Source organism: Lonchura striata, chromosome 1 (assembly GCF_050655825.1).
Source record: "Lonchura striata isolate lonStrDom1 chromosome 1, ASM5065582v1, whole genome shotgun sequence".
NCBI lineage: Eukaryota > Metazoa > Chordata > Aves > Passeriformes > Estrildidae > Lonchura > Lonchura striata.
The window spans coordinates 115,293,558-115,320,598 of record NC_140703.1 but is presented as its reverse complement, the minus strand read 5'-3'; the positions used below and the strand labels follow the sequence as shown (position 1 = coordinate 115,320,598).

Here is a 27,041-nt window from a genome sequence, read left to right as displayed (position 1 = left end):
TGGCGCGCATGGTGCCGAGCCACTCGGGGAAGTGCGGGGGGGACGGGGAGGAGGAAAAGGAGGAAGAAAAGAAGGAAAAGGAGGAAGAAAAGGAGGGGGAAAGAAAGGAGGAGGATGAGGAGGAGGACGCGGGGAGCGCTCCGGGCCGTGAGGGCTCTGAGGGCCGCCAGGGGGCGCCGCGCGCTCTCGGGACGCGGGGAGCGCGGGGATTGGGTGGAGCCCGCGCGCGCGCGGCGCTGATTGGCCGGCGCGGGCCGGGCCGGGCGCGCGGCGCCGCTTCTTAACGCGCGTCGCGGGCGCGGCGGGAGCGCTGAGCGCCGCGGGGCCGCTGCTGCTGTCACCGTCCCTGTCGCGACATGAGCGAGGTGAGCCGGGCTGAGCGGGAGCGGGCACAGCACCGAGGTGACAGTGTCGCCTCCGAGGTGACAGTGTGCCTCCGAGAGGCGCAGCCCGCGCCGGCAGCGCGGGGAGGTCCCGGGAGAGGGAGGGTCTCAGCATCTCTTACGCGCATCCCCACAGGTGTGTGCGTGCGCTGCAGAGCGCAAGGCGAGGTGGTGGGTTTGGAGATTCCTAATTACAAACCCGCGGTAATTTCTCTTACCTACCCACCCAGAGGTTTCCTGTGTAGGAGGGAGGGTTTAGTTAAGTTGTGGGAAAGTTGGCTGCTGGAGCTCATGGAAAAAACCGCTCTGTTTTTGGCTGCGTGCTGATGTAAACTTTGTAAGTAGCGTCCTGAGAAGGATTGCAGTCGAGGCGAAAAAATGTAAATAGTGCCAAACATGTAAGGATCACTTGTACCCTTGTAAATAAACAAGCTGAAATTTTGCACTTGTGGGGTTTTTTGCTTGCCTTTTTTTTTTTTTTTTTCCTCTCTGCAGTGGAAAAGCTCGAACTAGATTATTTTTAGTTAAATGTATTGTTAGACAGGATGACTCCTTAGGTTCGCTGAGAGATCCCACATTCTCTAGCTCAGCTCATCCTTTGGGAATCAGCAGAGGTACCTGTAACCCAGCACCTATTTTTGGAGGCTGTGTGTTACAAAACACCTGCTACTCCGTTAACAAATGGGATTTTCCTTTTTTAGAAGGAAATCGAGAGTGACACGGGATAAGCTGTGGCTGTTTGCTGTGCAGGTGTTACACTCAGCTGTGGTTTTCCACGAGGTGCAAAGCGGAGATGAAAAGCAGGAGCAGCCTGGTCCGTGGTGCAGGGATTTGTGAGGAGCAGCTCACGTTTTGGCTTTCAGGTCATGTCAGGTGGGGAGAGCAGAGGAAATCCTCATCTCTGCTGCCTGCAGGGATCAGGCACAGGGATCTCTTCACAACCTCTCCTCTGCTGCTGCCTGTATTTCTATTAGCCAGCTGGAGTTCATGCAGTGTTTGGGGTTTTGTTGTCTTTTTGGTTTTGTTTGTTTGTTTTAGCCACTGTGGCTTTGCTGCCCAGGTTGGCTGAAGGGTGCTGCAAGATGCAGCAGCACTAAAATTTACTTTATAGTTTGGGGGAAAATCTTACGGAGTGGAGTGATGCTTGAGTGGTGCTGCTGTATACGAGGAATTCTTGTCCCAGCTTTGTTCTGGGTTGTGTTTACTCAGTAATGACCTTTCATAATTTCAATTAGACTAATTGCCTTTTGGATTTAAAGAGACACAGTGAAGATAAAGATCCTCCCTGCCACCAGCACAGGGGTTCTTTATTCCCAGAGCATTTGTTTGTGCCTGACAGAGCTGTATTCCAGGCAAACCTCTGGAGCTGGGAGATGTTTCCCTGGCGCAGAGCTGCATCCTGTGCCTGTGACACTGAGCACTGCGCTCGGTGTCTTCAGTGCTGCTGTCATTCCCCTGACAAAATTGGGGAGTTAATCACTCTCAGCTCCAGTGAAGAAAAGCCTCCCTGCTGTTCCTTGCTGCCAGCTCTTCCCCAAAAGGCAGAGGAGAGCAACTACAACACCCCAAACCGCCTCACTGCAAAAGATTATTAAAATATTGAGGCAAAAACCCCTGAGCAGAAGGGAAGCTCTTGGATGACTGCTTGCTGTTGGGGAGGGTCTCAGTGGTTTTAGCTTGCAGTGCTGTAATTGAAAGATACTTTTATTTTTGGCTTAATCTGCTAAAAAAAATATTGTGGGCAGGGTGACTGAAAAGAGGCTCAATTAGAGCCTTCCAGATTATCCCACATACAACAGTGTTGGGAAAGTGGGAAGGTTTTTTCTTTTTTCTTTTTTTCTTTTTTTTATCTTTTTTTTCCTTTATGTTACCAATTGCCTGGATTTGCGCAGTTCTGGAAATATGGCCACAGAAATCTCTAAGAAGAGCTTCCATCTCCACAAATTATTTACTGAGACTTTGCATGAATTCTCATTTTACTGCCTCAAGCAAAATGAACTTTTCTTGTTTATGGGCAGTGATTAGGATGATTTATGAGTGTGGTGAGCCACTTCAACAGGCTCTACAGAGCACCTGTGGCTACCCCTGGATCCCTGAAGGGCTCAAGGAGAGGTTGGATATGGCTCTGAGCAACCTGGGATAGTGGAAGGTGTGGAACAGGATGATCTTTAAAGAGGTCCCTTCTAACCCAAACCATTTTGTGATCACCAGTGTCCTGGAAGAAAAACCTGAAAAGGAAGCAGTTATTCATCTGGCTGTAGTACTGCTCTGTTTTCTGGCAGCTATCTTATATTTTTTCAGGATAAAGACCTTTTCTGCAGGAAGAACATTATATTACTTTCTCTGCAGTATTTCTCTGAAAATGTGTTTGAGTTCCTTCTGCTGGGCAGAAGTCTGGCCCTATAAGTAGTCAGTGGGAATGTGAGGTGTAAGAGTTGACCTAGTGGCTTTGCAAATTGTGATTTATGCTTCCAGCTGCCTGCTTTAGTGGCAAACGTATCCCTTAGCTGTATGGGAATTCCTCGGGAATGTCAGTGCACATTGAAATGCATTTTTAGCTGGGAAAGTCTGTCCTCCAATAACTGGGGAGCCTTTTCTGTAGGTCTGTGGCTGTTCTCTGTTGTTTTTAATGAGCCTGGAGAGGAGGGCTGTGCTGAAAAGTATCAGCTGCTGTCAGTGAGCAGCCATGAGAGGCAGCCTGGCTTCCATTAAAGATCTCCAGTCACACAGGCTGAACTGGGGGAAGAGATCTTGGGTGATGTGCCCACAGACCAATGCCAGATTGTTAGAGATATTCTTTCTTTCATTATTTATAGAAGAACACAGATAAAAAAGACAATTTCTATTTCTGCTCCTTGTTTTTTGCATGTAGAATGTGTTTAGAAAATTACTTACCTAGAGTGATTACTTAAAGTCTAGTGAAGATTGAGCTTGATGGCCAATCCAATCTACTTATGTCTAAACTCTCACAAGAGGGTCACAAGTTGTAAGTCAATTAGATATAACAGTTTAAAAAAATTGTAGTTTTAGTATCTTCTTTAAATAAAATATTAATGTATTATAATATAGTTATAATAAAAAATAATTCAACCTTCTAAACTAGAGCCAAACATCATTTCTTCCCACTGAGTTCACCTACATTTACAATATCAAATCTTTATTCACAGTCAGCAGTGGTACCAGTGAGCCTCTAGACTCACATCTACCATAAACTGGATTCACCACAGGGAATCCTGTCACCTGGTCATTCATTTAACTATCCTGACATGTTGCAGATGATGTTGGGTCGTGGTATTCCCCTGCCATGAAGCTTCACCAGAAGCATTCAATCACACAGACATTTTTATGATGTTCACTCTTGTATTCTGTGTGGAATGTTCGTGGTTGTCATCAGGAATTGGCTCTGGGCTTAGGAAGGAGAGAATTTAAACAATGTGGTCTCACAGCCCTGGGTGCTGCTCCAGTGGCTCAGGCATGAGGAGTCTCCAGCAGAGATTTCCTTGGATGCATTTATTTCCTTTTGATTTTAAAGGATCAGAGTGGTTTTACAGGTGTAGGGGACAAGCTCAGCTTTCATAGGTGTTATTTAGGTGTGTGACTTTAGGAGAGCCATTTGGGAAATCTCTTTTTGATTGCCTGAGGCACCTATGATTGAAGAGTGTGCACTGGAAGAGCCTTGTACAATGTGAGTGAAGTGCAGCACTGATTGCCAGGGTGCTGATGTGCACCCCTTGAGTGGTGTGTACTTTGTGCCAGCAGCCTGAGAATATTTGAGAATCAGCCTGGTTACCAGACAGCAGCAAGAATATTCTGGCTTTCCTTTGGAAATAGCTGTCAAGCAACCAGGCACATGAAATTCAGAGAGCTGTTAGAGGTCTGACTCCCTTGCTTGGGAAGGTGAAGAGCTGGGGACTTGATCTCTGCATAAATGCAGAATTTTTGGTCAGGTTTTGAAAGCAAAGAACACAAAATTCTTGCTTCTTTGAGCTACACCAGGCTCTTTGCTTTTGCCTTAGGTTGGCTTTGGAATCCTGCAGCTCCTGCTGTGCTGTGCCCACCCTCAAAAGGATCATGGAGGGTGTTTGTGTGTCCTGCAAGTGGGAGGTGCAGGGTGTTCCTGGGGGATGAGCTCTCCTGGTGGGTGTGCTCATGCAGCTCTGCTCTGCAGCCTGGAGAGCTGAATCTTTGCTTTGGAGCTCAGACACCTCACTGGGAGGTGTCCAAGCAGCACAGCAAAGATGAATGCTGACATGGGATAACTCTGGGCTCAAAGATGATCTTCTGAAAAGGAACTTCACCAGTGCCTGAGCTGTCTGTAAGACACCCATCAGCAAGGCAGCCTCTGCTTTCCAAACAAGTGATAAGCTATGCTTTGGGCATGTCCCACAGCAGGCAGGCTTGGAGAGAGTGTCCTTTTCCCTCAGAGTTGAGGGAGAACCTGGAACATGTCCCTGTCCCTCTGGACAAGTGTGTCCAGCAGGAGGCTGATGGAGAAGGACAGGGATTGTGTGAAATGTTAGGTGTAAATGGAGTGTTTTGGCTGAAACTGTCTTCTTCAGATGGTTAAATGGTAAAACTGGGGTTCTTTCCTGGGTTGTTCTCCTGAATTCCCTTGAAACCATTCCATTGGAATGTTATTGAGCATCTTGGAACCACACAGACACAAGGGAGGATTATACAACCATAATCCTGATGGCATTAAATCAGAGAAGTGCTGTTTGTGAGGGAAGAACACACCATATTTGTTTAGAGGAGCTCCTGCTCTCTGCTCTGGTGCTTCCAGTCCTGGCGAGTGTCTGAGCCAGCCCCTCACCTTGGGGAGCCCTTCTGGTTGCATTTTTCAGATACTGCCATGACTCTAATTGTTAATTATTTGCCTTATCATACCCACAATAGGTACAAAAAACTGCAGCTCTAAAAACCCCAGCAAGAACATGGCAGAGAGGAGGAGGAAATTCTGCAGCTGTTACAGGATGGGGGTGGGATCGATAAGCACATGAACATCAGTTTTTAATTTTAACTCACATCTATTTATTAGCTGAGTGGTAAATTGCAGCTCAAAAGAGGAGGAAGAAGGGAGAACAATAAGTTTTACATCTGTCACTTTGCCTACTCTTTCCATCAGTGTGGTTTCAGTGGGATCAAGCATCTTCTAAAATAGCACTTAGAAGTGATGTTGGAAATTGATCTTAATTTGATGACACTGGCAGAAGTTCACGGGTTTCTTGCCATGTATAGAATGCCAACAGATTCAGGCAACACACTAAAAAAGGACATTTAGCTTTAATAATGTGCTTTGATATCATGTTTCCTTGTAAAAGAGTAACTTACTCCAACCTTCATGCTGCAGGACTTGACGGTACAATATAATTTCAGATTGCAAAGGAATATAAATTTCCAGTCCAGTATCTCTAAATTTGTAATGAATTAGCAAGCTTATAGGACTCATCATCCAACAGTTATTACATTATCTAGATCATGCTAGTGGTGAAATGTGGTGTGAAGTAGCAGTTAATGCAACTGCTGTTCTTGCTGAAATTTCCATTAAATGTTTCTGATTTTTCTGTTGTGTTTTTTTTTTTTTTAATTTGAATAAAATATTTTATTTCCAAACCACCATTTGCTCTTGTCTGTCTCAGTGTTTTGTAGGGATGGCTTGGAAAATGTGTTTGGATGTTTTGCCTCTAATTTGGCTATGGAATAGCATGTAACAGAGTGGGCTGAACACTGGGCATGTCAATTCTGAAATACCCCATTGGCTGAAGGAGATGGGGGAAAGCAATGCCTTCCTCCAGCCTCTCACTGATAGCAGAGCCTTAAATTCCCTGAGGCAGGTACCACATTCTCTGCAAGGCACAGGATCATCTCATGAAGATAAACATACATTCCCCTTCTTTCTAGAAAGATCTTCTGTTTCTTCACTTGTTTGGATATTGGGTTTCTAAATAAATAAGAAAATATGGTAGATACCTATAAACTAGGTCAAATCATAAATAATCCCTTTTTAACTTTGTCTTCTGATTTTAATTCAGAAAACCAATCTCTAGTTATCTTATTAAAAAGATGTGGAAGGCAGATTATAAACATTAGTCTTATTAGCAAAATAAATGGCAAGCCACCTGCAAAGGAAATGGGTTGTGAAACATTATAAGTGACAAGATTTGGGGTCAGAGTTTATCCCCTTCATGTTTGCTTCTTCACACTAAGTCTACTTAGAGGTAAATTGGCCAAGTGTCACACAGAGCAGGTCTTTGGCTGATGCTGTCTCACCTCACAAATTCATACCAAGAGGGATAAAGCCTTATTTATATACTAGCATAGAATTTGGAGGGAGAAGCACAAGTTAAGTCAGAGAAGAAATGAAATTGTCTGTCTACATGACTTGAATATTAGTTACAGCTGAACTGTCTTTCCTGTTAAAGAGAAAAGTATTACTTTATAGACACTGAATGTTCTTGCATTATCACCTTAGTCTAGAGTGCATGAAATATGACCTTAACCAGTGGTGTAGCTGACACAGATGCTGTAACAGTAGACAGAAAGATGTTAGAGATCTCTTTTGTGAGAGATGAAAGTAAGAAACAAAAGGAAAAAGAAGAAAGTAAAAAAACTTGCTGAAACTGATGTCCTTCTCACTGACCTTTGAGACCTCAGAGATCCCTGGGCTGAGACAAGGAGCTGGTGAGAAGGGTGGAAGCACAGACTCTAGCTCTGCCAAAAAGTTTGGAGGTGTGTATTTAATATCTTTAACAGTGAGTCTGAATGTCCAAATGCCTGCTGAGCTGCTTTGTCACCAGCCTTACCTGGTGTTTCTTGGCTGGCAGTTGGATTCTTGGTGGGTTGCCACAGAAGTGGAAATCTGCAGCAGTAGAACCAGAGAAACCTGAAATGTTGGTCAGGTTATGATGGTTTAAATTTGGAAGGAGTGATCAGGGCTGTGGAGGGTCATGTTGGATTACTGCATGACAGGAGTCTCCTAAAATAAAAGAGAGAGATCCCTTTGGGGATCCTGGCTGGGTGCACACACTGGTGTGGATGGATTTGTAGGGATTTTGGGTGCACCTTTTCTGGGAATGATGGAGCACAGTTCAGATATGCCCAAGCCAGTGCTGACCCTGGAAATGGGACAAATCCATGTCCTGCTAAATCAGCTTGACAAGAGTTCACAGGCTCCTCTGGAGTGAATCGGGGTGGAAGAGATCTCAAAAGAAGACTTGGGGTCTGCACAGTGTCAAAATCCCTGGGCAGAATGTTGGGAAGCTGGCAGCACCCAGTGCTCATATCTGGGGATGATTTTTGCATCTCCATGTGTCCACTGTGACCAACAAAATCAGCCTCATCACCCAGCAGCTACCATGATCTCAACAGCCTTTTTCCCAAATTGCAAGTGTGTAACAGCAGATGGAGCAAAAATTAATAGATCTGAGGACATAATTGAGGATTTTGAGGCTATTAGGCCTTTTCCTTGTGACACTCAGGACATGTGTGTCCAGTGATTTGTGAGAATGGTTTTCACGGGCATCGTAGCATTTTCCCATGAAATGTTTGTCTCATCAGGCAGTAGGGTGAGGTTGGTTTGGCCAGGTGAGTATAAGGGTACAAGGCCTAGATAAATATGAAAACACATTTTAAAAGGCTGAAGTCCAAGTTTAGGTGAGAGGGTACAGAGGCAGAAAAATAATTCTTATAAAAATCACATGTGTGTTCTCCATTTGAATTTTAGTGATTTTCTCTCTCTAGCCTTAATGGTTCAAGAAATGGGGTTCTTTTTTTTTCTCTTGTGGATCTTTCTTTCTCTTTTTCCCTTGGAGGAAATAGGCTTTTCTTTTCAATAGCCAGCATTAAATTGCCCTTGTATTAAAATACGGAATACTCTGCATGTTGACTGTAAAGCACATAATTTTAACATTAATGGAAATGCTTTGAATAATGACTTTTATTTGAACTTTTTACTGTAGTGTTCCAGGAGGAAATCTGAACGACATGGAAATCTGTTTCTTGGAATTCCAAAAGAGTACTTATAAAATGTGAGGTCGAGGGAGGGAGAAGACAAACTGCCAGAAATTAGAAGCATTAAGTTGATGGGAAGGAAGGAGGAGGAAGGATGGCTGGGCAGGCAGATGACATGGGGGGGAAAATGAGCCATGTGGCTTCATGGCTGCTTCACACATATCACTGCTGCAGTCAGAGCTGACAGATACACACCCCTGGAAGAGAGCAAACATATTGTTGGCTTGGCACATTTGAGAGTGCATGTGCCAGCACACATGTGCTGCAGTTTAAGCAGGGCAGCCAAATGCCTAAGGCAGGCCAGCTTGATGCCAATTTTAATTTGCCAGTCAGACTTGGCTAGTTATCACTTCTTTCCTTCAGCATATTTTGCAAGCTACTGGAGAGCACTAACACCCAAAGCAAGCTGAATGAACCTCTCAGGATAGATTACAGGAGCTCCTCTCTTTCTCACAGGGCTTTTATTCTGAGCATTGCTTTGTATTTCTTCTGTGGATCAAAAGCTTTGTGTGCTTCTGTCCTGGAATTGGACTTACAGGATGGATCTTCAGGTGTGGGAACATTGGTAGCAAAGCTTCTATCTTAATATTGTGAATTGAAGAGAACCCATATTACAAATTACCTGAATCCTAGCAATAACTTTTGCAGTCATGCCATGTAAGTCTTTAATAGAAGTTTTTGTCTGACTGCAGTGTGTCAGGCAGCACAGCTGGATCTAAATCTGCTTTCTGCATGGAACTTCTAAGGAACCTATTTTCCCTCTAGTCACAGGATAAGCATGGGAGACTTACCAAAATGCATGACTTTTCTTGTAGGAGCACCATGTTCATGTGTGAATGAAGTGTAAATGTTTTTCCTTTTATTTCATATGCAAGGCACTAAGTGCAGAATGGAGCCTGGTTCATAATGTGAGACTAAAGACAGAGGGAATGAAAGAGGATTACATGGAAAAACTTGCAAGTTTTCGTTGAACTTCAATTGGAAAACACATTTTATAGAATCACAGAATGGTTTGGGTTGGAAAGGACCTTAGAGATCTTCTTGTTCCAGCCTTGCCTTGGGCAGGGACAGCTTTCACTATCCCAGTTTGCTCCAAGCCCTGTCTCACTTGTCCTTGGACACTTGCAGGAATGGGGCATCCACAGATTCTCTGGCCAGCCAATGCCTCCCTACCCTCATAGGACAGATTTAGTCTTAGGGCAGGAAACCTGGTCTGTCTTTGCTGGGACCAGGAAACCTGGGAACTCTTACAGCTTTTCTGTGAAAATTGCTTTCTTATCTTCTCTGCTGCTGTTAGCAACGAAATGGATCACAGCAACAATTTCCCTGAGCAGCTGCAGGATCCTCAGAGTTTCTGATTTGTGGAAATCCCAATTTTCTGTCCATCTCTTGGACAGAGGTGGTGACCTGACTTGTCTGCTGCTTGCTACCTATGAGCTTATCTGATTGCTGTCCCTGATTCGTGGCCATCAAGGTGACCTTGTGCCTCACCCTGTCCATTTTCCTTTCACTGTGGCAGGGTTGTTCCTGATCCCTTGGCTGTGGTTTTCCCTCCCAGTGCCAAGTGCTCTGCTCTGAACCACATCCCCCCCTTAACAAGGCAGCTCCTCTAAATCTCTCAGCGTGTCGTTCCCCATCCAGATTGGAACAATGCTGGGCAAATCCTCTGTTGAGCGATGCCCCACGTCAAGGGCAGCTCCAGCAGCCCATCCTGGGTCCCCCTGGCCAGGGGGAGCCAGGGGTGCCAGCTTTGTGTCACACCCCTGGGCAGGGCTGCCAAGGCTGGGCACACTCATGGTGCAGTGATTCCCTGGCGCTGGAATGAGCCTGGAGAAGTCCCTGCCATCCCAGCAGATGGCTGGGGGCTGCTCCCAGTCGCTCCCTGTGACCAGGGTTGGGTGGAGCAGTGGAGTAAGTGCTGCAGAAACATCCCTGACACTTGGTCTTGCTCTTGTCTTGAAGATCAAAGGCTTTGCCCGAGGCTGAAGGCAGAAAGTTCCTTTGCATGGTGGCTTGAAACTGCCATAATTAATATTTTTGGAAAATCCTGGCTGGCCAAGTTACTAGAGCAGTCTGACTGACTGTGATAATACCTGTTTACCTCTGAAATATGTAGGGAGACAGCAGGGAAGTAACATTTTCTTTTTTTAATTGTACAACTGGAAATAAAAACATGCCAACAGAAAAAAAAAAAAAAGGCACCAGAATTTTTGCAGTCGGGGAAGAAGCAGCCTGTTTTAATAATGACAGCCAATATGATCAGAGATGAAGCAATTTGTCAGCACTGATTTTTACTGTGAATAATCCAAGCTGGCCCTTGAGGACAACCTCTAACTCAATTACAGCTGGGTTTAGAGCTCAGCAAATTGCATTACCCAAAACTTCAGAAGGGCTTGGAAAAATAAAATATAAAGTAAATTTTTTGCTATAAAACCACTATCCGTAATCAGTTATATTATGCCTAGGCAGGGACTCTGACACCTTAATTGGCTTAGGACACTTCCTATTTGGGGATGCTGATATGAAAGATACCCAGGATATTGTCTGTATCCAAATGCTGTTTCCAGATCCCCAAGGTTCTCTTGTTCCTAATCAGGTGCCCTGTCTTTATTTCCCACACAGGGGACCAAGTCTGATAGTTCAGGTTGCCCTGCTACAATTGTTTGTGGATCTGAGACATCAACTACATGACTGAAATGATCAATAGAAACAGTTGAAATATGTATTTCTTTTTTTAGGTGGATCATTTCAATGATTGTTTTCAACACAGCTCTGCTGAAGGGTTATTTTTAACTTGAATAATTTCAGTGCTCCTGTTTTCCGTGTGACCTTGCAAGCAATTGTTTCCAAAGAAATGAGGCCTTGGGGATGGGAAGGTGTGGCTGGATTGGGCTCTGATGGGAAGTAGGAGTTCTTAAGGCAGGCTTCCTGCCCAAAAATGTCTTTTTGGAACTGTAATGCCAGGTCTGATGCTACCAATAGATAAGAAATAATAGGAGGGAAAAAAATGGAAGAAACCACCTTGTGATAAATATAAATAAAATAGATAAAGATAAATAAAAACAGTTTTTATTTATGCCATCTAGTTTAATCAGTTTTTATGTAATTGAAATATTCCTTCTGGGTCACCTTGGAAATGGATAAAGAGGAGACCTCAGTGTAATTGGGATATGGGCTGTATCACCCATGTCTAAGTGAAAAATGAGGTCACTTTTGGCAAGTGATGTGAGAAGGTTTTTTTGTAGTTGATTTTACTCTTTGTCCTTTGCTAAACAAAGCCCAACACGCAATTCAGGGAAATTTCACATTACCACACTGAGGTTCCAATTCCACTAATAAAAGTAATTCTGCTGAGTTGAAGACAACTCCTTGTGCACATCTGAGTTAGCCCTGTAAATAAACCATGCTGGATCAAATCTTCCATTTCCTGCAGGAAAAAAAAAAAAAAAAAAAAAAGGGATTACTTCTCATGGCTGGCATGGTAATTAACAGGATTTGGGAAATACGTTCTTGCAGCTGCTTTCAAAATTAACTTCAAAGATTCCATTAATCCCTGCCTCTGAAAAAAAAAAGTGATTACAATGTCTTTGGAGAAATAATGTTTTAATTCAAAATATGCTAATAACCTAAATATTAAGCAAGCTACTGTTTGTGCTAATTACGTTGATTACATTTGGTGTTGGTGTAAATATTCAGTTTACAACATTATATGGAATCTGAATACAAAATCAGCAGGTTCTCACTGTGCTGATTTATAAATTACAGCCCAGCATCGGCAAAAGTGGGGCACAGCTAAAGTTCTCTTCTGTGCTATTAGAATATTTAAAGCCAGCACTGTAAGTAGGTTCCTCTATCCCAGGCAGTGATTCCCTCAGCCCATTTTCATCAGATGTCTCCTAATTTATCCTGGGATCTGCCCCAGCCCTGTCCCAGCCCAGGAGGAGCTGGAGCTGCTGCAGAGAGCCCAGAGGAGGCTCCAGGATGAGCAGAGGGATGGAGCAGCTCTGCTGGCAGGAAAGGCTGGCACAGCTGGGATTGTTCACCTGCACAGGAGAAGCTTTGGGCTGAGCTCAGGGTGGCCTGGCAGGGCCTGGAGGAGCCCCAGGAAAGCTGGAGAGAGACAATTTCCAGGGATGGAGGGACAGCACACAGGGAATGGCTCCCACTGCCAGAGGGCAGGGCTGGATGGGAGATTGGGAATTGGGAATTGTTCCTTGGCAGGGGCTGGGATGGAATTCCCAGAGCAGCTGGGGCTGCCCCTGGATCCCTGGCAGTGCCCAGGGCCAGGTTGGACACTGGGGCTGGAGCAGCCTGGGACAGTGGGAGGTGTCCCTGCCATGACAGGGGTGGCACTGGATGAGTTTTAAAGCCACTTCCAACCCAACCCAACCCATCCCATGGTTCTAAGTGTGCTCAGTGCTGAATGACTTTCTGCTCTCTGTGTACACTCTGAGCATTTACCTCAAACCAGAAGTTCTGTCTGGACAAAAATGAACAAATCACACCTCCTAAACTGAAGCAAATGCCCTAAGCCTATGAGCAGCTCTGTGATTAAGCACTCTGTGTGCATTTTGTGTAGCCATGTAAATAGAAATGTGTGTTCCACATGGGCAATGGCTACACTGCAAACAGCACCATTTGTAGCTATCAGAGACTGGTTAATTTTGGACAGATAATACTGTGCTTTCCAGCATACAAATGTGCATTTGTGTGCATAACCATGTCCTTTCAGTGACTAAAAAGTCACAAAAAACCACTGTCCCTCTGTCAGCTTGAAGCCATTGCAGTTAGAATCCCATTGGCTCATCTCAGCCCACCTGTGTAGTTTTAATTTATTAAAATAGCTCTAGGAAAGCCTTAATAAAATCAGGGACAATCAGAAGCCCAGTCAAGTAGAAAACTATCTGACCCATGAGGATAATTACAGGAGTTGTCAGAGTGCCAGGGATCATTTAGCTTTGACAGCCAGGATGGAAAGATGGATTTTGATGCTCTTGCTCTGGCAACATTGTGCTGCCCTGGCAAAGCAAAACAGACAGAAAACTGGCTGTGGAAAACTCCCTTGGAGTGGAGAAGCATGCAAGGAGGAGGGGATACATAGGTGAGGAGGTATAAGTTGATAAATACTTTTTTTTATTGTCAGGCTGCTCAGAAAGTGTGGTCTGTGATTTCTCACAATGATGTGTAAGACAGAAGTAACAGACATATCAGATTTATCCATCATTCCAACAAAATCTTGACTAGGTGTTCTCTACCTGCTGCAATTCCCTTAAATGTGGCCTTTGAAAGACACTTTGATCTCCTCAATATTCAGTACCACATATATAAAAATACAGGGAAGAGTGGAGGAACTTGTAAAGGAGGCACAAGTAGATGTGTGGAAGAGTGAAGAAGGTTTATTTGTGTAGTATCATGTGCAGTTTTTATTGCTTTATCCAACCTCCTGTCGAGGGTTCTTCAGCCCTGTCTGCAGATGTTCTTTAGGTGGCTGATGTGGGTGAACCTGTACGTCACAGAGTTGGTTTGGGATTTGCCATCTGTCTGTGCTGCAGACCAGTTTGGAGAAGAAATAATTAGAAGGAAATGAGTGAAATTATAAAAGTTGTGCTTGGCTCTCCAGCAGTGCACTTTATCTCTCCCAGCTGTTCATTTCTGTGCTTTCTGATAGATAATTCTGAAAAAATATAGTGGTGCTAAAATTCCAGTCCCGTTACTTAGACGTTAGGAATCCCTTGCAGCTTCAGCAACCAAAATATTTTTGTCACAGCAACATAATTTCTTAATTTTCTGCTCTTAATTTTTATTTTTAAGCATTATGATTTGTTTTTCCCATTTCTAAATGAAATTATTACTGTGCTATGGCTAAGGGTGATGTTTTTCACATTTCAGGGTGTGAAATGCTGAGTGCCACAGTTTCAGGTTGGTATGTGATTTTAGAAAGAGGTAGTGACACAGAAATTTCCACAAAAGGAGAATTTAACCTAAATAATCATATTGAAATCCCAAATTCTGCCGAGTGTAGCCCTCATCTGAGGTCATACTGCTTGCTTCTTGCTCCTACTTAATTTCTGGATTTTCATTTAGATTCTGATGTATCTCCTGATCCTTCTGCTGTGATTGGGAAGCTTTCCTTGCTTGGAAAACACAAGTCCCTAATCAGATATTTTCAGTGACATTTTTATTTGCAGAAAGATCATAAACTCCATAAAACTTTGAAATGTATTTTTTCAGTAATTTTTTTCATGTTAAGGCTGAAACAGCTGAGGTTATTTTTTAATTAAAGCAGAATACTATAAAAAAATAAGGTCCATATGAAATAGTTTAGTTGGATTCAATTTATGTTTCTTAAAGAGAAATCTTTGTATGGAGAAGGGGTGGTGATGCAGAAGGAAGGCTTGCTTGGCACAGTGCTGGCAAAGCCACAGCTTTTTTGTGTTGCTTAGTACTGACGTGTATTTCCTTTTGTCACACCTTAGGGTATCAATACAAAGCTTAGGAAAAGCTTAGGATATGCACAAATTTCCCTGCTGCTCTCCTTGCCAACACAGAACATCCTAAATAACTTTTTGTGTGTGTCACCATGTCAGTCTGTGCTGACTTTTTCTGCTGTCCACTTTACCAAAACTTTCCACCTGTTTCTATTCTTTTAATTTTACTCTTGGATCTTTTTTCCCCATTCTTTTATGTAGAAACACATCCTGTTGAAAATCTGCAGGCACTGCTTTCCTGGGATTCAGCCCTTTGTACCCTGTTGACCCTGCACTGAGGTGAAGCATCAGCCTGATGTTATTACCTGGCAGAGCCCATTTGTCAGAACGTTCCGGCAGTTTCATGTCCCTGATCTTGGACTTTTTGTGGCTCACCATAAAGCAAACAACCCTTCTGCCCCCAGAAATTCTCTAATCAACACCTGGCTGCAATCCCTAACACTGAGGTGCTAATTAAAAGCATCGCTGAAAAGGTCAGGCTATTTCAAGACAAGAACAGAATGTAAGATTAAAAGCAAAAATTAAGCTTGGGGGTGCAGCAGGGGCTAGAAGAACAAGTCAAAAAGCTGCTGCAGTAATTTAACATTCTTCTTGAAATGTCCTCATAGCTGCAAGTTCACTTCTGACCTTAGTTTGCTCGCCTTGGGGACTAATTTAGTACAGATTTTCATACCACATTAACTGGCCTCTGCGTATAGCTGTGAGAGTTTAACAGGAAAGCAAACCTGTTCTTTTCTTACTGGGATTTTGAGCATATGGCAGAAGTCTTTTTAACTTCCTCTGCTGACAAATTGGGAGTCACTTTGATTTTTGGAGACATTTTTAATTACGAGTCTTTGGTGTTTTGTAAAACCACTGAGTTAAAAATTAATATAGCCCGAAGCAGTCATAAACTCTGTTTCCTCCTACACAACATAGCAACAAAACTGTTTATCATGTTTTACTGTATAATCGTTACAGGTCTGCACTCGTGTTCATTTTAGCTCTGATGTTTCTTTGATGCCTAGTGGAAAGTTTATTCAATGTTTCTGTCCTGGTGCTTGCCTTGAAAGATGCTGTGGAATTCCAGAGTCTCTGAAGGAAGGGAGCTGGCTGCAAATTATAGAGGATGGGAATCCTCTTTTGAGAGGAAAGGCTGAGGGAGCTGGGGCTCTTCAGCCTATCAGATGCCAGAAATTAATATTATGCTTGTATTTCAGTGCTTTTAATTTCATCTATTTTATCTATGGACAATATCTGCTATACCAGCATTTCATCCATTGCTTCTTGAAAATACCCCCAGTAACTCCTCCTTGTGTTTAGTCCCTTTTGCTCTGAACCAAGATAAAAAGCTCAGCTTTGTTCTGCAACCTACAGTAGCATCATGAAAGGTGATGAAAGAAGAAAGAAACTCCAGCTGCTAATAATACCAACACCTTGAAAATGTTTTGAAAAGTAGGTCCACTGAATGTATTGAAATAAAAGACTAAAGGCTTTTTGCAGGAGGATGATCCCATTGTATCTGGCTTTTTCCTGAGTTTCAGTGCCTTGTTAATGAGCAGCTGATTCTGACTTTCAAATCCATTGCAGTCACTTGGAAGATAGAACAGGGCTCATAGATCAAAATAGGTCTGTAACTAAAGGAAAAGCTCTCAGAAGCTGGCTTGGCAGGCTTTCAGGTTTCTTTCTGTACAACTCCAGTGGTCACCAATCAAACAAATGGCTGCAGAATATTGCAACTGATTCCAGACTTAAAGAAAAATACCGTGACCTCATGAATACAAAAACCTTAATTTACCAAACTCAAGTTTTTATTCTTTTTCTTTGACAACATTCTGCTCTCCCCAAGGGGAAATCTTGAGACACGAAATAAATGTGTGAATCCATATTCCAGCACTCCATCATAAGCAGACTGAACCTGACAGGTATAGCCTAGGGAGGAAAGAGAAGCTTTCATAAAGCTTAAGTAGCACAGCCTGAGATGCTCAGGAAATAAGACAACTTAAAAAAGCATTTAAAAATATACAGGAGAAGAAAAAGGAATATAGGTATCTTCTTATTGATAGGAAAAATAAAAGTATTTTGTAAATGAACACTAAAATCTTCTTTAAAGTGCTGTTTAGAGTTGAAACATGGAATTATTAGCCAGACTTCATATACAGGCACAAAGCAAAACTGGTTGTTGGGTGGATGTATTGATTTCTGGCTGTTGGTAACTTATGCTTTTGTCAAAAGTGTTTATCCCTTTAGAATCCCATTCTTTGTTATTGGCCAAGTTTTTGTCTTGGCTCTGAGGCTCCAGGTAGAAAACAAACTTACTTCCATTTTCCATGTCAGAGCTAAGAGCACACATGAAGGTCTTGTACTTACTTCGTAATTAAGTCTATATACAAAAAATACCTTGGAAATACCACTGCTTGGAAAGGCAAAAGACAGAAACCAAAGCAGAGGAGATTTTAGCCAGAAATTTTAGAGCAAGTGCGTTCAGATAAGTATGGCTGTATGAATTTTCATGGGAGAATCCACATGACTGTCCAGTTGTTGGTAAAAACCATTTAGTTTGCAGTGTTCCTGTACCTGTTCACTTCCCTGCTGCTTGAGGATGTGCTGCCTCTGATGGCTGAGTGCAGCTGGATTGATTCTCTGAGTTTAATATTCCCATATTTTTACATGTACAATCCTAAAGGACTATTTCTTTAGTTCTATTTCAGTAACATACACAAGCATGAATAATTTTGCATAAGAAATGTTAGTTTTGCCATACTAATACCTTAATCCACATTGATATACTTTCTCTGGAGGATGCAGAATATTTTTCATAGAGTGACCATTCCTAAGCTGAGAAGTTCCCTACTATTGTAACCACTCTGGTGTTTTGCCACTGTATTTCTACTACCCTGGTATTTTCCACCTATCACCTGGCAGAGTGATCTAAATCAGTTCTTCTTCATGGAAATTCGGGAGGCTGTTCTTTGGACAAAGTGAATTAAAGTGGGAAATTCCATCTTCTCATGTGGCCAAAGCAGAAAATGAATCTTCTAGCCAAAATGAGATCTGGAAATTCTACTTAGCCCTCCTTCCATTGCTAATGTATTTCTAGGGAACATTGTTATTGTGTTTTTTTTGTGGCATTGTCAAAATTAACTTCAGGCTGGCTTTGACCCTTGTCATTTTGTCCCTGCTAAACCTCACGACTTCCCTGTAGTCTTCCTGAGTCATGGAAGGGGAGGCACAGCAGGGAGCTGAAGAAATGAAATGCTGCAGAGTATCTCCTAGCCTTGTGCTGCTGAGAACCTGATTACACATACACATAGCACTCATGGTGAAAATTACATCCAGGGGTACAAGCAGTGATGCAGCTGGACCTAAACCTGAGTCTTTTGTATTGGAAAAAACTCCAGGATCACAGAGTCCACCCTTGAAATGGAGCTAAGCATTCCTGGTTCATTGGCAGTGTCTCAAAGCAGCATTGCTTGAGGGTGAATGGATTATCCAATGTATTGAGGAGAAATCAGGCTGTAATTATCAGGAATTCCAAGGGGAACATGCATGTTCAGGTGTGTTCTAACCTCTTGTTTTGTGATTTTTTTGTCCCCCCTAACAGAGACAAGGAACCGGGGCTACAAATGGGAAAGACAAGACCTCTGGTGAGAATGGTAAGGGTTGCCTTTATTTCTGGATGGAGAATACTGGGGTAAAATGGAGACAAAATACTTTTTACTGTAATGACAGATGTCTGTAGTGAGAGCTTTGGTGTCATAACTTAGCTTTTGATTGTATTTGAGAAACTGGAAGGGCTTCAGTGATTTGTCTTCTTTGTATTTGCATGTTTAAAGCCTTTTCTAAAGTGGAGTCTCTTTTCTGAGTGTGTACTGTGGTAAACCAAAGGACTTCACAGAAGTCAGAGCAGACACAAATGGGGCTAAAACAAGATTAGATATGTGTGAAACACCAAAAACAAGGTGGGGTATTACGAGCTGCTGCATGGATGAGGAAGGTGAAGAGAAATAAAGTTTGAAAGGATTTCCTTGTAGAGTTTCTGTAGTCTGATTAATCCCACCTGACTTTATGCCCAGAACTAAGATGCCAAAGTTAAAATCCACTTGTTTAGAGCTCATTTGAGTGTTGCTAGAGACAAGCTCTGCATGGAGCAGCTCTCATGGAAGGACCAGATGGCCAAGAGGCTCAGAATTTCATCACTGGTGTGAGTCTGGACTCATCTCCACTCCTCCAAGGGCTGACTCATGGGGCTTTTTCAGACCTTAGCAAAGGGGCTGGCAGAGACTAATGTCAGCCCTTTAAGTGGCACAAACAATTCTAAGTAAAAATGTTGATTTTTTTTCCCCCCCCCAGAAGATTGCAAAATGGAATTTTTCGGAAAACCGTTGTTTTATCAGCTGAAATCTCATTTTATTTCTTATAGGAGCAGAAATGCTTTACACACAAGTGATAATTGATTAAAAGCTGATTACCATCAGAAACATTTTTCAAAGTAAAATATTTTAAAATATTTTATTTTTTAAAAACACCCAGCTGAAAAAGAAGAAGCATCAGAAAGAGGATTGAACTATCAAATGTACTCTCTGCTTCTGTTTGCTCATCCAGTTCTAATTAAAAGAACATATTCTGTGTCCATCCCATCCCCTGAAAAGCAGGAAAGATCCAAGCAGTCCCTTCTCTGAAAAGACTTTTCCAATGGGTCATTTGAGCAGTTATCTTGGATATGTGTTTTGGCCTTTTAGGTGTTGGTCAGAGTAGAATTTTTGGGCCCTTTGAGGCAACACATCCTAAAGCATTAAGAGCCTTCTTTATGGATAGTTTTCCTATTACAGGGAGGTGACTTTCCCGTAAGGGCTGTTTGCATAATGTTTCAGTAAATGAAGTCCATAGATGATGCTCCCACTATGATAAAACAGAAATTGGAGTGAGAAAAAAAAAAAAAAAAACAACCAACAAATAAATATTTTGGCTTGTTATAGTGTCTTGAATTAGTGGGAACAAATGTACCCTGACAGCAAAGCAATTTGCATTTTCAAGTTAACAGGGAAGGAAAGCAAGCAAAATTATGTCAGCCATTTGGGCAGCATGGGGACTCTTTTCTGTTTGAGCACATTATGAACTCAGCTCATTTGCCTTGAATTTCTTTCCCAAATAAAAATTTCTTCCCAAATAAAATTGTCCTGTTGTCAAGCTTAGCTTAAATTTACTGATCCTGCAGCCTTTTGAAAAGCATTTTTCTTTTCTTAGTGGGGATTTTGAGTGAGCAAGGACTGCATCATTAATTCAAAAATATATATAGTCCTAGTTGTAGCATAATTTTGTGTATAACATAGACAGATGCACAGTTAATCTTGGGCAAATAGATAGCAATTATTTTTTGTAATGAAATTATAGCAGAAAAGCTGTCACCTACATAAACACAGGAGCAGCAGGGGAGATGGAATAGAGTCCTCTGATCTCTCCAGCCCACATGCTTGCATAAAAATAAAGCAGAATCAGAACTTTGAACCTGAGATTGAATGCTAAATCAAAGAAGCAGAAATGTGTAACTCTTTGTCCTTATTAGCTCTGTGTGGTTAAAACTCAAGCAGTGATCTATTGCTCTGAAAATTGGGGTGTGCTGGAAACCTATATACACAATATAAATCCTCTGATCCATGTTTTTCTGGCTAGAACTCTGCAATATGTCCATGTCTTCAATGTTATTAGCCTCTTCTTCAAGTGTTTGTTACCTTGTCGAAAGGAAACTTTCCCTTTTGTTTCCTTCTTGTTGAAAAGGACGGAGGGTGGAGAAACAAAAAACTCTTTCATCCTATAAAAAGAAAGGGGAAAAAAAGAAAAGTCATGCTCTGACAATGTTTGCAAAGGCAAACTGGTCTGGTTGCTGTCTTTGCTCTTGTTTACAGATCAGGAAAAGCTGCTGAAAACTGGCTCAGACAACAAGCAACGATGCTTGGCTTTTCTCAGGGTTTGGGTCACACAGTGAGACACTCTGGGGTCAAACTTTGTTTGTACATTGCAGTAGAAAATGAATTTTGGGCTCGCCTCTAGGTTAGGTTGAAATTGAAGAAAATGAAATAATGACCGTGGCAATCAGCAGTGTCCCTCTTTGAGGACATGTATGGCCTTGCTGTCACCGTGCAGCACTCAGGGAAATTCAGTCTCTGAGGATTCCTTTTATAGCAGGGGTGGTTTGGGTAGGCACAAATGCATGTTCTTGCTTGACCTTCCTTGGACAGGAACAGTCTATCCTTAATTATGTTTAGTTCCTACCCCCTCAGCAGCAGTGGCAGCTCTTAGCAAACCTCCCTTCAGCAGCAGGGACTGTGCTGCACACACAGGGTGGGTGAGGATGGCAGGGACACAGGGGACAACTGGTGCCACTCCCTGCTCCAGCAGGGCCATCCCAGAGCACAGGGCACAGGGCTGTGTCCAGCTGGCTCTGGAATACCCCAGGGAGGAGAGCCCCGAGCCTCTCTGGGCTCTGCTCAGGGCTGGCACTGCCCAGGGCAGAAGTTGTGCCTCCTGTGCAGGGAATTGCTGGGCTCAGCCCCTGCCCGGGGCTCTGGGGCCATCGCTGGGCCTGGAGCAGAGCCTGGGGCTGCTCTGACCTCCTGCACACAGGGACAGACTGGGACAGACTGGGACAGACTGGGACACACTGGAACAGACTGGGACACACTGGAACAGCCAGGGACAGACTGGGACAGCCAGGGACAGACTGGGACACACAGGGACAGACTGGGACACACAGGGACAGACTGGGACAGACTGGGACAGACTGGGACACACAGGGACAGACTGGGACAGACTGGGACACACAGGGACAGACTGGGACACACAGGGACAGACTGGGACAGACTGGGACACACTGGGACACACTGGGACACACAGGGACAGACTGGGACAGACCGGGACAGACCGGGACACACAGGGACAGACCGGGACACACAGGGACAGACCGGGACAGCCAGGGACACACAGGGACAGCCAGGGACACACAGGGACAGACTGGGACACACAGGGACACACAGGGAAAGCCAGGGACACACAGGAACACACAGCCAGGAACAGACTGGGACAGACTGGGACACACAGGGACAGACAGGGACACACAGGAACACACAGCCAGGAACAGACTGGGACACACAGGGATGCACAGGGACAGACTGGGATACACAGGGACAGACTGGGACACACATGGACACACCCAGGAACACCCAGGGACACACAGGGACACCCAGGGACACCCAGGGCTCAGCCCCTCTCCCTGGGGCTCTCTCCAGGCTAAGCAGCCCCAGCTCCCTCAGCCTTTCCTGGGCTGGAGCTGCTCCAGGCCCTTGCTCAGCTCCAGGAGCTCCTGGCCCTGCTGTGCTGAGGAGCCAGAGCTGGGCACAGCACCCAGAGGTGCCCCAGGGCCGGGCACAGCACCCAGAGGTGCCCCCAGGGCTGGGCACAGCACCCAGAGGTGCCCCCAGGGCCAGGCACAGCACCCAGAGGTGCCCCCAGGACTGGGAACAGCACCCAGAGGTGCCCCCAGAGCTGGGCACAGCACCCAGAGGTGCCCCCAGGGCTGGGCACAGCACCCAGAGGTGCCCCAGGGCCGGGCACAGCACCCAGAGGTGCCCCAGGGCTGGGCACAGGGCAGGGTCACCCCTGACCCGCTGGCAGTGCCCATCCCGATGCCCCCAGGACACTCTGCTGGCTCAGGGACAGCTCGGTGTCCCTCAGGACTCCCACATCCTCCTCCAGCAGGTCACCCCCAGCCTGGGCTGGTGCCTGGAGTTATTTATTCCCAGGTGCAGGACCCTGTCTTTGCCCTGGCTGAATTTCAGACAGTTCTCTGCCCATCTCTCCAGCCTGTCACGGTCCCTCTGAAGGGCTGCACAGCTCTGGGGGGAACCAGCTGCCTCCTCCCAGCTCTGTGTCATCATCCAACTTGCTGAGGAGGCTCCTGCCCCTTCATCCAAGTCATTGGTGAGCAAGTTAAACAATCTGGGCCCAGTTGAACCTCATTGGGACCTTGAAAGACCTCAGTCTACCCGCAGCAGGAGATGCTTATTTGTGAAACTGCAAATGTAACTTGTAAACCTGTTCCATAATGCTGTTCTGTGTGGTAGAAAATCCAAAGGGAAGACAGCACTACTATTCCCACACAGCTCAGTGTGGGATAAGAAGCTGTAATTTCTTTTATGCTCACCTTGTTTGATTAGTTGGGACAGTCATATTTGCAGATGTAAATATGAAAACAGAATGTTCCCCCCGACTATTCTTAGTGAATAAGTGATTCTTCTCTGTGACCTTGGCAATGTCACTAAGTTCCTTTGTAGGTTAACACTTGTCACTTCTTATTCTGTTTCACATTGCTCTATGTTGTTTTTTTTTTTTTTGTTTCTAGTGCTGTAATTTGCAAGCTGCTCTCATGCAATCTACTCTTTAATAGCCCAGCACAACTGCCAGGGAAACAATTGCATCAGAAGCAATTATTTCTGTCTTCAAATTTAGAATCGCTCTTTTTCCTATTAATAGATCTCACCCTTTCTTCTCAAACTACATAAAGCATGTGATTATTAATTGGTATTAATGTTTTTTTTCTTGGAAGATGAGATTTATCATTCAGTAACATGAATATTTATGATAACAAAGCGAGTGTTTTCATGGGATGAATTCTATGCCTTCCTGGCTCTGAGTGAAATGAAAATGAGTAGGTTTTGCATGAACTGAGATGTCATGGTGGATTAATCCAATCACAGCAAGATGGTCAGTTGTATTTTCAGTTTCTTCTCATTCCCAAACACTTGTCAGTGTATGAACTCTGCTTTGGGGCATTCAGAAAATTATACATGAATAAATAGTCTATGTTTCATCCTGTCCATGGGATGCTTTTATGTAAAAGATAAAGATACTGTTGATTTAATAAAGTAAATTCTTATATTTTACATCTAAAGTGGATCTCTTCAGTCTGAATGCTTCTGGAAAACATTAAGGATAAGGGTAAATAATTGCAGAGCAATTCTGTGAGGGAGAATAGAGATCTCTCTCTATCTAGTAAGCTTCCTTGGTGTAAGGGCAGGCATCTTGCAGTGTTATCAACAGTCCATTCACCCACTCCCTCTACTCAAGAAATTTGCGAAATTCTGGTCACTGCACTCAGGAATAATAAAAAAAAAAAAATGTCACCAGATCTGACAGTGAATAGTAATCTTCAGAGTTATTTATGTAGAGTGCTTAGCTTAATAGAGCTTCAATTCCTGGCTAGAGGCCAGGATCATTATTGTAGTATGGGCTAATATAAATATCTCTTTAAGAACTCAAAATTAATTTTCCACTAATATTCTCCAATGACTGCGTAAAAAATGTGCTGTTTTTGGGAACAGCCCTACAAATAAACTTACTGGTGGAAAAAATTATTCTGAGGAGGGCGGGGAACACATGAGGGTTATTTGTGTAAATATTCAAAGGACCTCATGGAACATGGTTTGCTGTATCTCCTCGAGCCTAGAGGTCACATTTTTAAGTCCAAGGAAAGGACAGAGCCTGAACTGCTGCATTTCAATGCTCCTGTATTTTCTTTCCCACAAAACGTCGTTTATGTGGCAAGAGATGAATCTTCAGTATTGCAAGCAACTGCTGAATCAATGTAAAAAAACCCCACCCAACCCTTTCAAACTGCTGCTCTCTGATATTTCACCCCCACAGCACTCACCAGAAGTTAGGATGAGGAGTATTGGATGAAGGTAATTAATATTGAGTTTTCCTGGGTGATAGGTTGAGAGCTGGCAGGGAAATTAGCTTGCCTTGTTGTCTCTTTTCATTGTGGTGTTCTAAAATTCTCTCGTCCCTTTTAAGTGGTGCTTCAAGGGATATAATCTCACCGTAATGGAGTCTCTCTTATTCTACTTTCAGCCTATATCCAAAGCCAAATTCTGCCCTATTTCATCCAATCTAGCCGGTACTAGTGGAAATTTGGGAAGTGTAATGAGAATGATTTGTTGTACCTCATCCCACATCTCTCAAAATAAAAAGTCTGTGCCTCAGCAACATTTCCAGACGTGTCTGCAACCACCAAATACCATAACACCTTCACAGAGCCTAAATCCAAAAGTGTCTGAACCCTCAGCATGGTTACATAAGTTGTGTTCGGTCATGTACAGATCACTGAGGCTCAGAGAGAGGTGTAAAAATCTTGTGAGAACTCAACACTGTGATCTTTAGCTGAGGGTGGATGAGATGAGAGGAGAAAAGTTCCCAGGTGAACAGTTCTAGATGAATCCCATCTCAAGGCATGGCAAAAACACTGCAGGGAACTACTGAGTTTCGGTTTAGGTGTTTGCCTGAGGACAGCTGCACATAAAAGTTTGCCAAGAACCAAACCAAAGATGTCTCAGGTCCTCTCCTGGCCTGGTTCTCTTCCTTTGCCCATCCTGGTGTGTTTGTCAGGGAATGTGCCCAAGGAATGTGCCCATCCCTGCAGCAGCCAGCAGGGCTCAGCTAAAGGCAGATTGAGCCTTTAATAACAAGGCTCTGTGATTGCTCACAGATCTTCCCTGGAGAGGATGCTGAGAGGAAGAGAAGGGAATTATACATGAACTTTATCTCTTCTCCTCAGTGAATTCCCATTTCTGGAGGCCAGGGATGAGCATGAGTCCTCCCCAGAGGAATGCTGTGTGCTTATTTATTTGGGGTGACGAAGGCAGTGAAGGATTGTTCACAAAAATTCTCTGATCAGCAGGTTTTGGTGTTTATCCAGCAACAAAACTTCTAAAGTGATGATTTTTATGTGTGTTTGAGATAATGTGGGCACCTTCTGCACTGAAACTTCACCTACACCCACATATGCTGTCCATGTGCAGTGACCATCTGGTTTCATGGAGAGGAGCCTCTGGGGGAGTTTAATCAATGTCTGATCCAAACTGAAGTCATATTTCTGAAAGAGTATATATTGTTCTTATTTTTCTGTTATCTGTCAAGTTGGCTTTGACACTGTGCATTACAGCTGCACCTCATCTGGTAACGAGGAGCTTTCATTTTTTAAAAGTTTAGGCAGAAGAATCATTAAAAAAAAAAAAAAGATTGTATTAAAAATGTCATCAATTAACAGCAGTGCTCTTGTAGTCTGGCTTGTGCCCTGGCTCTGGAATTCCCCACAAGTTTTCATTTTGTGTATCATTTATAACCACTCTCGTGACTCCCAAATAAGTCCATCTTCCCACACAAAGAAAATAGCACTATCCACAGAAAGGATATCTGTCAGTATGTTGCTATATAATGTTAATTATGCAGCTTTTTCTTGCATGTTTTGGGTTTCTTTTGTTTGTTGTTGTTTTTTTTTCTTTTTTTAATGCAGAAGTCCCACAAGGAAAAAAAATATGGAGCAGAACAGCACTAGCATAGAATAAAAAATTCAGCTTTTTAAACCTGCTTTTTAAGGACTTAAAAAAAAGGAAATTATTTCAAAATATAAAGCTTCTATTAACTGGTACCTTTGACATGGAGAATCTTCACACAATACTTGTGCTACCAATGAATCCGTCTAGGTACTTATATGGTCCTCACCACCATAGTAACTGAGAGTCTTCCAAGTATTTAAAAATAGAGATAACAATAACAATTCTTGCCCTGGTCCACCTCTTTCTTTCCAGCTTGCCAGGAGAACAACTTGATTAATTTATGGGATCTTTGTTTTGCACACAGTGCCTGCACACAGCTTGGGAACCTTGTGTGCCTGCGTGGATGCAATGTTCTCAAAGCCAGTGCATCCAAAAATCCGGCTGCATTTCTAAAAATGTGAGAGATGAACACATGTATAGGAGTTATATATATTTCTATATGGTCCCTCACAGTCTGCTCCTTTGCAGGAGGTAGAAGGCAGAAGAACTGCAGCATTCCTGCAGTATTGAGATCAGGAGAAGCCCAAGGAAATCATCATGAGGTGCCTCATTCAAGTGGGCATTTGAACACCTGAAGGGTGGTGGTAGCCCAGCTCCTTTCTGAGAAACTGTCCGGAAAATCAGCCAAGGTCGAAAAAAGTCAGTGATTAGAAATGAATAAAAAATTAAATTAAGCAAAAGAAAATAAAGCTGTGGCGATGCTTTGGTGGGTTTTGCCTTTTGGATGAGTCATAAATATGCTGGAGTTTCCATCAAGTGTTAACAAGGAAAGACAGAATTGAAATGATGTC

At 43.5% G+C, this 27,041-nt stretch overlaps 1 protein-coding gene across 1 annotated transcript in view; it reads left to right on the top strand.

The window, feature by feature from the left end:
- Positions 1 to 285: 285 nt before the first annotated feature.
- PCP4 (Purkinje cell protein 4) overlaps positions 286 to 27,041 on the top strand; it is a 50,577-nt gene continuing 23,821 nt past the window's right edge. The window contains exons 1-2 of the mRNA XM_021527480.4: positions 286 to 365; positions 18,465 to 18,516. Coding sequence (XP_021383155.1) covers positions 357 to 365; positions 18,465 to 18,516 — 61 coding nt within the window. The 5' untranslated portion in view covers positions 286 to 356. The remainder of the gene's footprint in view (positions 366 to 18,464; positions 18,517 to 27,041) is intronic.